Genomic DNA, 13689 nt, shown 5'->3' with positions numbered 1-13689 from the left:
GTGAAATGGACCAGGGATCTCACAGAGGTGAAATGGACCAGGGATCTCGGCAGAGGTGAAATGGACTGGACCGGAGGTGCTGCAGAGGTGAAATGGACCAGGGATCTCACAGAGGTGAAATGGACTGGACCGGAGGTGCTGCAGAGGTAAAATGGACCAGGGATCTCGCAGAGGTGAAATGGACTGGACCGGAGGTGCTGCAGAGGTGAAATGGACAGGCCTCAGCACCATCTTGGATCTGGAGGGTGAGAGAGTTAGGAGCCCGGGATGACTCCTAGGTTGGGAGCTGAGGGCCTGGGAGGAAAGGGGTGCCCTCTACAGTGACAGGGAGGCAATACTGCCTACTTGCAGTCCCCAAATATAGCATGCCATCTCCTTTCTCTGGGCCTTTGCCCCCCATGCCTGGAAGGCTCTCCCTTCTTACCTCTGCCCCTCAGCTTCCCTGGCTTCCTGCAAGACTCAGCTCAAGATTCCCTCTTCTGCCAGAGGCTTTTCCCATCCCCTCAGGTGTAATACCTTCCCCTGTGTACTCTCTCTATAGCTCGTATGTCTCATTTTCCCTCACTGTCTGGGCTTCTCAGCAGCAGTTTTCCTCCCCTGGATGGGCCTCAGCTCTCAGGAGGCGTGAGGCTTTAGCTTGGATCACCCTTTCAGAGGGGCTCAGGCCACGTGCCCTTTACCCCCACCTCACTCTCTGGGCTTCTCCACCTCTTTAGCAGCCTTGGCCACTCCTGGGCACCTTCCCCCCTCTTCCATCTTCCCTCCCCCATTCCACCTTCTCTTTCTGAGGGCTCATCTTTCCCCATTAGAATATAAGCTCCCTGAGGGTTGGGACTGTATAGTTTGCATTCTTATCCCTAGTGCCTGGCACATAGTAGGCCTCTATTAAGTTTTTGCAGATTGACTGATTATAGAGTTAACCTGGTTTATTATGAGGTCACGGTTGAGAAGAGAGGTGAGTAAAGCCAGAGTGGGGTAGAGGCCGGGGACATTCTGGAATGGAGGTGTTGGAGGGCACAGTGAGGACAGAGCGTGGGTTTAGGAAGGGTGGAGGAAGGCCTAGTGATGATGGTCAGCTGGGCACCCTGCTAGTGCTGGGAGTTGAGAGACAAAAGCCACATAGGCTTTCCTGTTGGGGTGGCAATATTTGCATCTCCAGGTGTGGACAAAACATATGGCAGTAGTTTATGGGGTACCCAGGAAGCCAGAGGGCTCTAAGGCTAGAGGAGGCCTCCTGCAGTAGGCAGCCTGAAGCAGTCTTGTAAGGGGAAACGAGGATGTCTCTTGAGGCCCAGGTGGGGAGGGCAGGGGGCAGAGATGGAGGGTGACAAGTGAGAACAATCAGAAGGGTTCATGGGAGTGTCACACAGCTAGAAAGAGAAGGACCCTGAATGTCCCACCAGAGGAGGTAATAGGAAGCAACTTCAGTGAGCACGCCATCCAACAGCCCTGGGAGGGGCAGTGTCCCCCACAGCCCCAGGCATCTTCCAGCCTGGCTCCCACAACCATGCTCCCGAGAAGGATCTCCCAGGCACCCCCTGCACCCCTGGGCAGGGCAGCTGGAGGGCAGCAAGTGCCAGGCAAGTCAGTCCCCACCACCACCCTGGCCCCCATCTCCCCTCAGACCCTGATGGAGACAGCCCAGGAGTCTGGGGAAGAGCCAGGCTTCCAGCCCGGCCCCCACAGCCTGAGGACCCAGAAAGGAGAGTTCTTGGGACCCACGTCCTGGGCCCTGGCAGGTGGTTCAACATCAGAGACCAGTGCAGTCTGATCAGTGGCACGAGCATGAAAGAAGAGGCCTGCCCACTGGCTTTGCTGCTGCCCCCAAGGACCACGGGTGGGACCTTCCCATCGGACTTGCAGCTCAGCCCTTCCCTGGGTGCAGTCTCCCCCACTAGAAGGGGAGCCCCTGCAGAGCAGAGACTGTCCCTGGCGCTTAGCCCAGGGCTTGGCACACAGTAAGCACTTAATAAATGCCTTCTCATTCATTCAATTTATTAAGTAGGGGGTGGCCTGGCTCTTTTGGAGGCCATGTGGAGGATGGGCTGTGGAGCAGAGGCCAGTCAGAAAGCTCTACAAGTTGTCCAGGTGAGAGGCCAAGGCATGAACCAGAGGGAGGCCTTGTGAGGCTCGGGGCTTCTTGGACACAATGGGGTGAGGAGTGAGCTCCCAGCGCCCCCTGGTACGTGGCGGGCTTCACTCCCCTTCCTCAGCTCCGTTAGGTTGCCAGCCTCCTCTTATCTCGGCCGGGCCCTCCACGCTACCCACAAGGCACATGCTGGTCTCCCCTCCCAGCTCAGAAGGGGCCCTTCTTCCAAGGCCGTTCCGAGAGCCTACCTGAGGACCATCTCCTCCCTCTCTTCCTCACTTGCACTTCCTCCCCGGGCCTGTCCTCCCAGACCCTTCAGCAGTTCCTTTCACTCGGCCCTGGGCCTCATCTCTCCTTCTGTGTCCCCTCTCCCTTGGTGATGCCATCTGCTCCCATGTCACCAGCCGCTGGCTGGCCATCCCCTCTCAAGCTCCTCACAGCCCAAGCAGGCCTCAGAGCTGGAAAGGACCTCAGGCAGGAGTTGCGTCCGGAAGAGGCCGGCCAAGTCTCCTCTGCCTGTCCAGAAGGCAGCCGCTGCATGCCAGGTCAGCGCAGCGAGGCTTAGCAGTAGCACTGATGGACTCCAGGGGGATTCCTCCCTGCCCCTATCCCCACAGATCTATTTTTTTACTTAAATTTTTTTTTAAATTAACAAACTTTTAGCAGCAGTAACAGGCAGCTAGATGGTGCAGTGGGTAGAGTGCCAGGTATGAGGAAAACTCATCTTCATGACTTCAAATCTGGCCTCAAACACTCACTGGCTGTGTGACCCTGGGCACATCACTTAACCCTGTTTGCCTCAGTTTCCTCGTCTGTAAAAAGAGCTGGAGAAGGAAATAGCAAACCATTGCAGTATCTTTGCCAAGAAAACCCCAAACAGAGTCACGTAGAGTTGGACGTGACTGAAGACGGCTGAACAGCAAAAACGGTGATAATGGTAGCTAACATTCGGATGGCCTGTAGAGAGCCAGGTGCTGGGGTAAGCACTTTACAACACCCTGGGCCATGGGGGAGATTAGTCGTCCCCATTCCACAGATGAGGAACCTAAGGCAGATGGAGGTGAAATGACTTGCCACGAGGCTAGATTCGAGCTCGGGTCTTCCTGACTCACGTCCAGCACTTTTCTCCCACCCCCTCCTTCCCCTAACTGAAAAACTAAACCAAGCACAACCCTTGTAACAGGAAGTGCGGCTCTGCCTGCCTCTGAGTCTGTCCCCTCCCTGTCAGGAGTGGGCAGGTCGCTCCCGGCGTCGGGGAGGGGCGGGGTCCTTCTTCCTGACTTCAGCCTGAAAGCTTGCTCTAGCTTCTTTCTGCCCCCCACCCGGGGCAACCCCTAGGACACCGAGAAGGCTCTGGTGGCTCCCAGCTCTTCTCTTCTCTAGCTCCTTCCACTGACCTCCCCTCCCCTCACCCCAGCGGGGTCCCTGACAGTCGGATGCCCCACAAAAGACCAAGAATGAAGAGCTGGAGAACTCCATTCAGTTGCAGGCCTTTCTCTGGGCAGTGGGGCCACGCCCCCTCCAGCAACGCCAGACGCTGTTCTCTGTGGCCACCACACAACATCTCCCCACCCTCAGCTCTTCAGGTCAGTGGCCACCGTGCCTCCCCCCTGACGTGCTGGTGAAGTTCATTTTTGGACCCCAGGACAAGATGACATTTTTTCTACATCCACAACAGTCATGTCCCAATAACCCCTTCCAAAGCTCTGTAAGGAATCTGTTAACAGGCCTGTGTGCCAGGTGCGCTGTGAAGTGCTGGGGATGCAGTTTGTTTTTTTAAGTGTGTGGGAGGGAGGAACCAGTCCCTCCCCAAAGCTTCTGTTCTGTGGGGATGAGAAGTCCAGAAACAAAGGGAATGATTCGAGGAAGGGCTCTCCTAAGGCGTTGAGCTTCCTGTGGATGTGGGGCACGTGCCAGGCGCTCACTAAATGCTTCTTGCCAGACCAGCAGCTGGGGGTTCAGAGTCAAGGTTACTGGCCTCTTCCTTTCTCCTTGATCTGTGGGGCCTTTGGCCCTTGCCAGTCAGGCATCCGTGTGGCACCTTCTGATGTGTCCCCTTGGTGACGGACGGCTGACCCTCCCAGAGCTCAGTTCCCTGTCCAGAACTGTGGCTCTGGCCTTTCGAGGCAGAGGAAATGGGGACAAAGGATTCGTGAGCTGCCCTGCCTGCTTCTTTCAGCCTTTTGGCAGGTCGGGTCGCATCCTTCTGTCCCTACCGTGGGAGCCTGCCTGCTCTTCTCTTGTCCTTGGCCTTCCCACCAGCCCGGGCTCGCTCTGCCTGGGGCAGCTCCACGATTTACTTCTGTCTGTCCCGTCCTTCATGTTTGTCCCCTGGCATCGTCCTTCCTCCTGACCGCTGTGTCACACCAAGAGACAACAGAGCTCCTCCTTCGCCTCCCCCACCTCTGGCCCAAACTTCCATGTGTCCCCCATCAGCCAGGCCTCCACCTCCACATCCTTCTCAACTCCTTAATCACCCCACCGGTCGAGCCTTGGCATTTCTGTTTCTTCAGCATCTCTTCCCATCTGCTCATGCCATCAGCTCCCCAGGTCAGGCCTTCGTCTTCCTCATTCCCGGTCCCCTGCTCCCGGTTGGCTGCTTAGATGAGGTGTGTGGTCTCCTCCAGGCAGGATCCAAGGTACCTTGTGGACACATGAGGCTAGCCCAGGCAAACGGGGCAGATGGCTACCTACCAGATGTCCCACGTTCGGCCTCACGCTTGTCCCTAGGGCAGCACCGCCCCCTCATCTTCAGCTCCCCAAGCCCACATCCGCCAATTCCTGGCTGATCCACTCTTCTCTTCTTCCAGACTCTACCGCGTGGGGATCTCATCAGCTCCCATAGATTCCTGTCTCTACTGTGGATTGTCATATTGATTTCTCTAGCCCTGATACGAATCTGACTTCAGGCTTGCATCTCCAAATTCCTACTGGATATCTTGAACCAGAGGGTAGCCCTGGGCCTGGGGTCAGGAAGATCTGCGTTCAAATCCAGCTTTAGATACACTCTGTGTGTGACCCTGGGCCAGTCACTTAACTTCTGTTTGCCTCACTTTCCTTATCTATAAAACAGGTGTCGTAACAGCCCTTCCCTCAAATGAGAGAGCAGTTGTACAGAGCTTCACAGCCTTGGCTTTCAGAGAGGATCGGTGTCATCGCAGGGTGAGGCAGAAGTGCCCATTAGTGAGCACTCCCTAAGTGCTCAGCGTGTGTGAACTGGAGCCCGCCCTGCCTCCTGCCTTCCCGGTCACCCACCCTGCACCCAAGAGTGCTCCTGGGCTCCTCGCCATCCCTTGCGCCCAGATCCACACTGGTGCCGAGGCCTGCTGATGGTCTGACGCCTTTGTGACGTCTGTAGGGTGGGCCCAGACTGCTACAGGAGCCTGTTGCTGGGCGTCCCGGCCGCAAGTCTGTCCCCGTTCCTGTCTGTCTGCTCATCTGTCAGAAGTGCGAGTCTGACCGTGTCATTCCCCTATTCAGTAGGCTCCAGGGCCTCCTTTCCTGCTTCTGAGTCAAAGAGAAAATGCTCGCCATCTGACACATTATTCCCACCTTCATGTACTCTGGTCTAGAAGCAGCGGCCTCCATCGCTCAGCTCTGACCAGTTTCTGACCTTACCCCAGGCCTCCTGGAATGCTCTTCCTCCACCTTCCTGCCTCCAGGCGCCCTTCAAGGCTTGGCTAAAACTCCACTGTGCACAGGAAGCCTTTCTCTCTCATCATTAATGCCAGACCCTTCCTTCTGTCCATTACCTCCCATCTGTGCACCATTTGTAACTTGTTTGTACAGAGTGGTTTGCTTCGTCTCCCCATTAGACTGGGAGCTCCCTGAAGGCAGGGACTGTCTCTGGCCCTTCTTTGTGTAGCACAGTGCCTGGCACATAGTAGGCACTTAAATGCTTTTTGACTGGCCAAGTGGATGAAAGAGTAAAGCATTTATTAAATGCTTACTGTGTGCCAAGCCTTGAGCTAAGTGCCAGGGGCGGTCCCTGCTCTGCAGGGACTCCCCTTCTAGTGGGAGAGACAAGACCCAGAAAAGGGCTGAGCTGCAAGTCTGATGGGAAGGTCCTGCCTGTGGTCCTTGGGGGGCAGCAGCAGAGCCAGTGGTCAGGCCTCTTCTTTCATGGTCGTGCCACTGATCAGACCACACCAGTCTCTGATGTTGAGCCACCTGCCAGGGCCCAGGACGTGGGTACCAAGAACTTTCCTTTCTGGGTCCCCAGGAGGGGACTGTGGCTGTGCCTCCTCCGGGGGCTGTTGTCTGGTGTCACCTCCGTAGGGGCTGCACCCCAGGAATTGCTCCTCCCACAGCTCTTGGGTCTGGGGTCCGGAGCTGTCTTCGTGAGGAGATGCGGTGATGGTTTGATTTGCCTGCTATACACTGCTTTCTGTCTCTCCCTGAGGGTGGCTGGCCCCCTTTCCCAGATGGTGGCCACGAAGGCTAGGCCAGACCAGGACTGCCCTTCCCAGGGCTCCTGGGCCTGGCCTTGAAGGGAGTAGGAGCAAATGGGGCAGGATTGACAGTCAGGGCCCCTGAGTTCAGATCCTGGCTCTTCACTTACTGCGTGTCTGACTTTGGCTCACGGGATGTCCCGACCCATAAAGAGAAGGTTGGACTTAAGTCACACAATCTGATACTCCTGTTAACATGTGCAAACCACTTCCATGATGATTTCATGTAGTAGAGAGTGGATCTGGACCAGTAATTACTGATACAATCGTGGACTTGGCAGGGCCGGAGGTATTCATAATAAAATACGGTTTTTCCTGAAAAAACAAACAAATAAATTACAGAACCCAAGAGGGGCAGTCCAGGACAGCCCCGAGCTGACGCAGGCCCCTCTCTAGGGCAGGCATCCCTCGTCCCTGGACACAGCAGCACTCGTCATCAGCGTGTCCATCCTGGCGTTTTTGTACATCACACGTGTGTCAGACTGCCCGCGTGGCCTCTGCCTCTGTAGCACAGGCTCGCTAAGGGAGGGTCCCTTCCCCACCCCGGGGCCCTCTTAGGTTCACCTTCCCTCCCCCCATTGGGGAGAATCCCAAAGAGAACAGAGTTCTCTCCTCCTTGGCTCCTCTGCCCTTTGAAGATGAAGCCGTCCTCCCCGGCAGCTGCGGTTTGGGCAGAGAGCCCTCCAGCAGATGTGTGGGGCATCCACGGCCCTCCCCCGCCCCGGCTCCCGTGACTCGCCTTCCCCTGGGGTGCCTGGATTTCCTCACATGTGCACAAGGAAGCGTGGTCCAGCCGGGCCTCCTCCTGACCTGCGAGGCCAGGGTCGCCCCCTGCGGCCGGCCCTCTGCTGGTCTGGTTGGATCCCCCAGGCCGGGGCGTTTGGCACAGCCCCGTTCTGTAAACAGCAGTGGCTCCTATCTCTGGGATCCTATCTCCCACTCAACTCTGGCTGTCCCACCGGCTTGGAACGCTGTCCCCAGCTTCCTTTACGTTCTGACTCTGGTCCCACCTCCTCCAGGAAGCCTTCCCTCTGATCCTGTATGGAGCTTGCTTCGTATAGATGTGTTTGCATGTTGTCTCCCCCATTAGATTGTAAGCTCCTTGTGGGCAGAGATCGTCCTTTGCCTCTTTCAGCATCCCTGCCACTCGGCCACCCCACCACGGTGCCTGGCGCATAGTAGATGCTTCATCAGTGCTAATCGACTGAGTGACCCAACACATACTTACTTCAAGCTTTGTGGTTTGTAAAGTGCGTCACAGACATTTCCTTCGATCCTTACAGGAGAGGGAGGGAGATGCCATCATGACCCCCATTTCATGAGGAAACTGAGTCAGGCAGAAGTGAAGGGCTGCGAAGCTGCTAAGTGTCCGAGGCTCGGTTTGAACACGGGCCTTCCTGACCCCAGGCTTAGTGCTCTGCTGCTGCGCCACCAGCCACCTTGAGCCTCCCGTGTGCAGGGAGAGCGTCCTCCTCGGCTGGGAATGACCCCTGTGCCTTTTTTGCCTCCAGGTGTCCCCGGTGGTCCCTGGGATGAACAGTCCGTGGCTGCTCCGCAGTCCAAGCGTGGCCGCCTTTCAGGAATCGGTGACGTTCAAGGATGTGGCCGTGGACTTCACCCAGGAGGAGTGGGCACAGCTGGACCCTCCCCAGAGGAACCTCTATAGGGATGTGATGCTGGAGAACTATGAGCACTTTGTGTTCCTGGGTAAGGACGGCTGTGCCCGGGCTCCCGGGGGGGGACACCTTTGCTCGGGTTCGAGTTCCTTCTCTGGGTCAGTCTTTGCAGCAGAGGAGTGAAGGAAAAGATATTTGTTAAGTGTTTACTATACACCAAACACTGGGCCAAGCTCAGAGGCACTCCGCTCTTCCTGAGGCAGATGCCGCCTGGAAGAAGCTTCAGCTGCAGGGCCCAGGGTCCAGACCCAGCATGTCACTGGACTGGTCCCAAGGGGTACCCTGTGGGCAGGGAGTGGCGCAAATGAGTAGCACCCCCTCCTCCTACCCCTGGGGACGCAGGCCTCTGGAGGTAGCCTCCTCCAAGCAGCAGCAAGAGGCCAGTGACCTCGGCAGGTCCAGGATGGCTTCCTGTCCCCCATGCTTTCCCAGAGTGCCGCCTCTGACACCCGGCAGATCCTTACCAGAGCCCTCCCGCCTCCGTTTTCCAATTGGTCCAGTGCAGGTGTTTGACTCAGTTGATGTCCTCTGCCTGGGTGATTGCAAGGCTTCCAGCACACACTGTCCACCAGATGGGATCGTTGCCTTCGGGGCCCAGTGGTGAATCCTCTCCTTTCTGTCCCCATCAGGACTTCCCGTGGCCAAACCTGAGGTCATCTCCCAGCTGGAGAGAGGGGAAGTACCTTTGTTTCCGGAGCAGCCAGAGTTCTCCACAAGCATTTGCCCAGGTGAGTGCAAGGCCTCAGGTGGGCACGGGCCTGAGGGCGTCCTTGCAACCCCGAGCTCCCTCCCTTTTCTCAGAAAGGCTTCCGCCGTTGTGGTTGAGTCCCATGTGCTCGGCCCTAGGGCCGCTTGAGTGGGGTTCCACGACTGTCCCCCCGAGTTTTTCCTCACTCGGAGGCTTGGAAGGCTGCCCGACCTGCATTCTGGCATCAGACGTGTTGCCCGAATGTGCGGTGAGTGACCGAGTGCTGTCCCCCCTCACCAGGCTGGGCGATGTAGAAGCAGAAAGCTCTTTATGGGGGAGGGTCCCTTCCAGTGCACTGACTCCAAGCTGCCCTCCAGACATTCTCTGAATCAGGGCCACAGCCGGTGCCTCTGTCAGTGGCTGGTTATAGGTGAGGACTTGGGTGGAGCGCGAGTGAGCCCCATCAGCGTAGGCTCCATCACCGTCAGTTCAGTGGTATGGGATGTTTTCCGTTTTGTATCCTCGAAAGAGTAGTCAGTCTAGGGTGGAAAGGAGTCTTGGAGGACACCGGGTCTGACAGGGTGCCTAAGGTGGGATTAGAACCCAAGCCCACCGGCATCCGAGCTGCTCCTCTCTCCGTGCTGCTGCCCTTTCCTGGCAGAGCTGGGTGGTCCTGGTTGTCATCAGGGACATTATAGCCCCTTGGGCACTTTGGAAGGAGAGTCAGACAGCTGGAGACGCTCGAAGCAGTAGGCCTTCACCGTTGACCTGCCTGTAACTGATCCTGACGGGACAGAGCTGGAGGCTAGGGAAGAGGGGTCCTGGGGGTCAGCATGGGCCTTCCAGACGCTGCCCCCCAGGCCTGGTACCCTTGGTTTACCCCAGGCCCCTGTTGCTTCTCGAGGGCTGGGTGGGGGCACCAAAGAAGTACAGGCACACCATTGAGAGCCCAGCCTTGCATCCCCATGGGGCAGGCACCCCGTCTCTGAAGATTTGGGATTGGGCAGTGAGGCTCTCTTTGGCCAGGACAGGCTGTGGGAGACCTGTCAGAACTTAGAAGGCCTGGGAGCACAGGAGGCCCTGAGGCCTTTGCTGGGTGTGGGAGATAGGGAGCCAGCCTTGGCTCCTAGTTCTGCCTCTGACACCATGGTGTTAGGCAAGGCCCTTGACCTCTCAGTGCTGGCCTGTTTGGGTAGAGGGAGTTTTTTCCCTAGGTGGTCCCAGGGCCAGGCTGTGTCCCGAGATGAGTCCTTTCCTGGTAATTAGGTATGCATCTGGTTAGCTGTCTCGTGTGTTTCTTTGGTTCAGTTGTTCGGGGAGGGTGTCAGGTAGCTGGGGACAAGTCACTTTCCAAATGAGGATGATAAGCCCTGCAGTAGCTGCAGGGTTGTCAAGAACATGGCTGGGAAATGCTTAGCAAATGGGGGCAGTGGATATGTCTGTGTGGTCACCCCGCACGGGTTCAGGGTGATATGTGGACCAGCCCACTCCCTCCCACTGCTTTTCCCCCACTTTGTTTTTCCATTTAAACCTCACCACGATCTTGGATGTTTGGATTGCATTTTATTAAAGACCCTGTCCTGATGATCCCATCCGAATTGTCTCAAGCTCTGATGCCCTCCCGGGATACAGATCTAATTCAGGTTCAGGCCAGGAGCACCACCCTTCCAGACCTGGGTCAGGGCCCTTTTGCCCATGGCTTTCTGATTTAGCTTGGTCTGACACCTACTTGTGGGCTGGTTGATTGATAGCCGGGGAAGGGATTGAGAGAGGCTTCCTTTGCTTAAAAGTTCTGTGGGGCTGAGGTGAAGGGGGAATGTCCTCCAGGAAGGAGGGCTGCCCACATCAGGGTGTAGAAGTAGAGGCAATGGTGTATTTCTCATGAGAAGCAGAAAGCTGGGGTGAGTGTGTGTAGAAGGGAATGATAAGGCTGGCAGGGGATATGGGAGCCCAGAATGAAGGAGCTCGTATTTGATCCAAAAGATGATGGTGATGGTGGTGCTGATGAAGATGATGGTGATGGTGGTGGTGATGAAGATGATGGTGATGGTTGTAGTGATGGCGATGGTGGTGGTGATGATAATGGTGATGGTGGTGATGAAGATGATGGTGATGATGCTGTTATAGTGGTGATGGTGGTGATGGGGTGATTGGTGGTGGTGGTGGTGACGATAATGGTGATGGTGCTGATGATGAGAATGGTGGTGATGATGGTTGTAATGATGATGGTGGGTAGTGTTGATGATGATGATGATGGTGGTGGTAATGACGATGATAGTGGATAGTGGAATAGTCCACTATCAATAGTCATGGTGATGGTGAACATCTCCATAGTACTTTAAGGGTTGTAAAATGCTATAAGTGTTCAATCTCCTTTGATCCTCGTGAGATCAACGCTATTGTTGGATAGCTGGGTGACACAGTGGATAGAACTCTAGACCTGGAGCCCAGAAGTCATATGTGACCTCAGACACTCAGCTAGTTGTGTGACCCTAGGCAATTCATTTAACAACCTCTGCCAACCTCAGTTTCCTCATCATCAAAGTGGGAGTAATTATAGCATCTACCTCCCAGGGTTGTTTTGAAGTTCTAATGAGATAATATTTCTGTAAAGCACTCTATAGATGCTAGTTATTGTTATTATTATCCCCATTTTAGTTGTTCACATTTACAAAACACTGTCCTCACCACCAACCTATCAGGTAAACAGTATAAGGATTACTTTTTGGAGGGGGGTCCAGACCTGTGATTTCATCAGCATAGGGAGCCCCCAGCTGTAAAACTCCGTGGCCAATACAGATCTTCAACTTAGAGTGTTAGAGAGTCATCTGAGCACACTCAGCCCATGTTCCTTGCTCAGAATCACATGGTCAGCATGTTTCAGGAATAGGCCTTGAAACCAGGACCTATTTACTCCATGGTCAACTCTAGTCACATGACAAACTGCCTCTCCCATCAGTAAATACCTTCTTGGCTCATCTTAGGGGTAATTTCATCCTTCAGCAGGCAGAAAAACCAACAAAACGTAAGTCTTTCACGCATCAGATGAGAAAAGAGAATCTTGGAGAAAGCTTGCGACTTATCCAAGCCCATTGTTAGTGATCGGGAAGGGTGATGCTTGACTGACAGTGCTTGGCACTTAGTAGGAGCTCAATAAATGTTTACCGACTCTCTGGCTAACTGCCCGTGGGCCTCGTGCTCAACCCAGAATCTGGCCCTTTGTTCGTGCGGCCACCATACTGCCTGTGCTGAGACTTGGCACTAGAGAGCTGTTGGTGTTGACATAAAATCCACAAAGTACTACTCCTGGGAAAAGTTTATTCCACCAAATACAGATGCGCATAACTCCATACACATTCATGTGATCCTGGGACTTTCCCATCTTGTCTGGAAATATATTTTAGGGGGCTTTATCAGCTATGTTGCTGAAGTCCAGGGCAGCTGATGGCATGGCGGTTAGAACACTGAGCCTGGAGTCAGGAAGACCTGAGTGCAGATCTGACTTCACACACTTCCTAGCTCTGTGACCCTGTGACTTACCGTCTCTCTGCCTCAGTTTCGTGCTCTGTAAAATGGCAATAATAATAGCACCTGCCTCCCAGGGTTATTCTGAGGATTAGAGGAGATCATATTTGTACAATGCTTTACAGACCTTTAAATACTATATAAACGTTACTATTATGATTATCGTTATTATATCCTCAGCTGTAAAATGGGAATAATAACAGCAGCTCCTTTGTGGAGTTGTTGTAAGGATCAGATGAGATAATGTATGTCAAGTGCATAGTGCCTTGCACATAGTAGCTATGTAATAGTTGCTTTCTTCATCCCTGTCTCCCAGTTCTCTTATCCCCTCTGCTTCCCTGCACCTCCATTTAGGTCGCTGATAACTACAAGTCCAGAAATCTTATAAATGTTTAAGAAACTAACTTGGTTTTAATTTTATTTATTTATTTATTTTGCTAGGCAGTAGGGTTAAGTGACTTGCCCCAGGGTCACACAGCTAGTAAGTGTCTGAGGCCGGATTTGAACTCAGGTCTTCCTGACTCCAGGGCTGGTGCTGTGTCCACTGTACCACCTACCTGCCCCGTGATTTATTCTTTTTTTTTTTTTTTTTTGAGGTAGTTGGGGTTAAGTGACTTTTCCAGGGTCACACAGCTAGTAAGTGTCAGGTGTTTGGTCTGAGGCTAGATTTGAACTCAGGTCCTCCTGACTTCAGGGCCAGTGCTCTATCCACTGTGCCACCCCCATGATTTATTCTTAATAAGCTCTCTTTGAGTCTTAGTAATTAGATCTTTTCTGAATACTCACAAACTTCATGTTTATTGATCACTTATTGAATTTCACTTGAGATCAGTGGCAGGTTTACCAGTTTGTAGTTTCCAGAATTAGCAGATTTCTCCTTTTAGAAAATTTAGACATTTTCCCAGCGATTACCAACCATGGTTTTTTGAGATCCTTTAAGTGCTTCCAAAATCCTGGAAGAGAATTCATTTCATATGTCTAACTGTGGGTACTGTTGCTATCTTCTCATCTGTCTTTGGGCTTCCAATTTCTCCAAAGTTATTGCTCTCATGTCCCTCCTTCCACCATGCTCTGCTTTTTTGAAAGCATTTACTGTGGCATTTTGTCTTTGTATCCTGAACATACACACCCCTCCACTTGTAGCAGGAGCTTGATAAAAATGCTTGTGAATTAAATTGAATTCAGTGTTTTTCCTGCCTTTCCCAAATTCATAAACATTCTCTTTAATGGAATTTTCTCCTCACACAAAAAACAGGGAAC

At 53.9% G+C, this 13689-nt stretch overlaps 1 protein-coding gene across 1 annotated transcript in view; it reads left to right on the top strand.

Moving 5' to 3' along the window:
- Window positions 1–13689, top strand: part of LOC114040908 (zinc finger protein 569-like) — a 33192-nt gene that overhangs the window by 12769 nt on the left and 6734 nt on the right. Inside the window, exons 2-3 of the mRNA XM_027859132.1 lie at window positions 8052–8247; window positions 8846–8944. Of these exons, the coding sequence (XP_027714933.1) occupies window positions 8073–8247; window positions 8846–8944 (274 nt within the window). The 5' untranslated portion in view covers window positions 8052–8072. The remainder of the gene's footprint in view (window positions 1–8051; window positions 8248–8845; window positions 8945–13689) is intronic.

This window comes from Vombatus ursinus, unplaced genomic scaffold, assembly GCF_900497805.2.
Source record: "Vombatus ursinus unplaced genomic scaffold, bare-nosed wombat genome assembly UNPS02014159.1, whole genome shotgun sequence".
Taxonomy (NCBI): Eukaryota; Metazoa; Chordata; class Mammalia; order Diprotodontia; family Vombatidae; genus Vombatus; species Vombatus ursinus.
The sequence above is the reverse complement of the archived record's forward strand: the minus strand, read 5'-3'. Positions and strand labels throughout refer to the sequence as shown.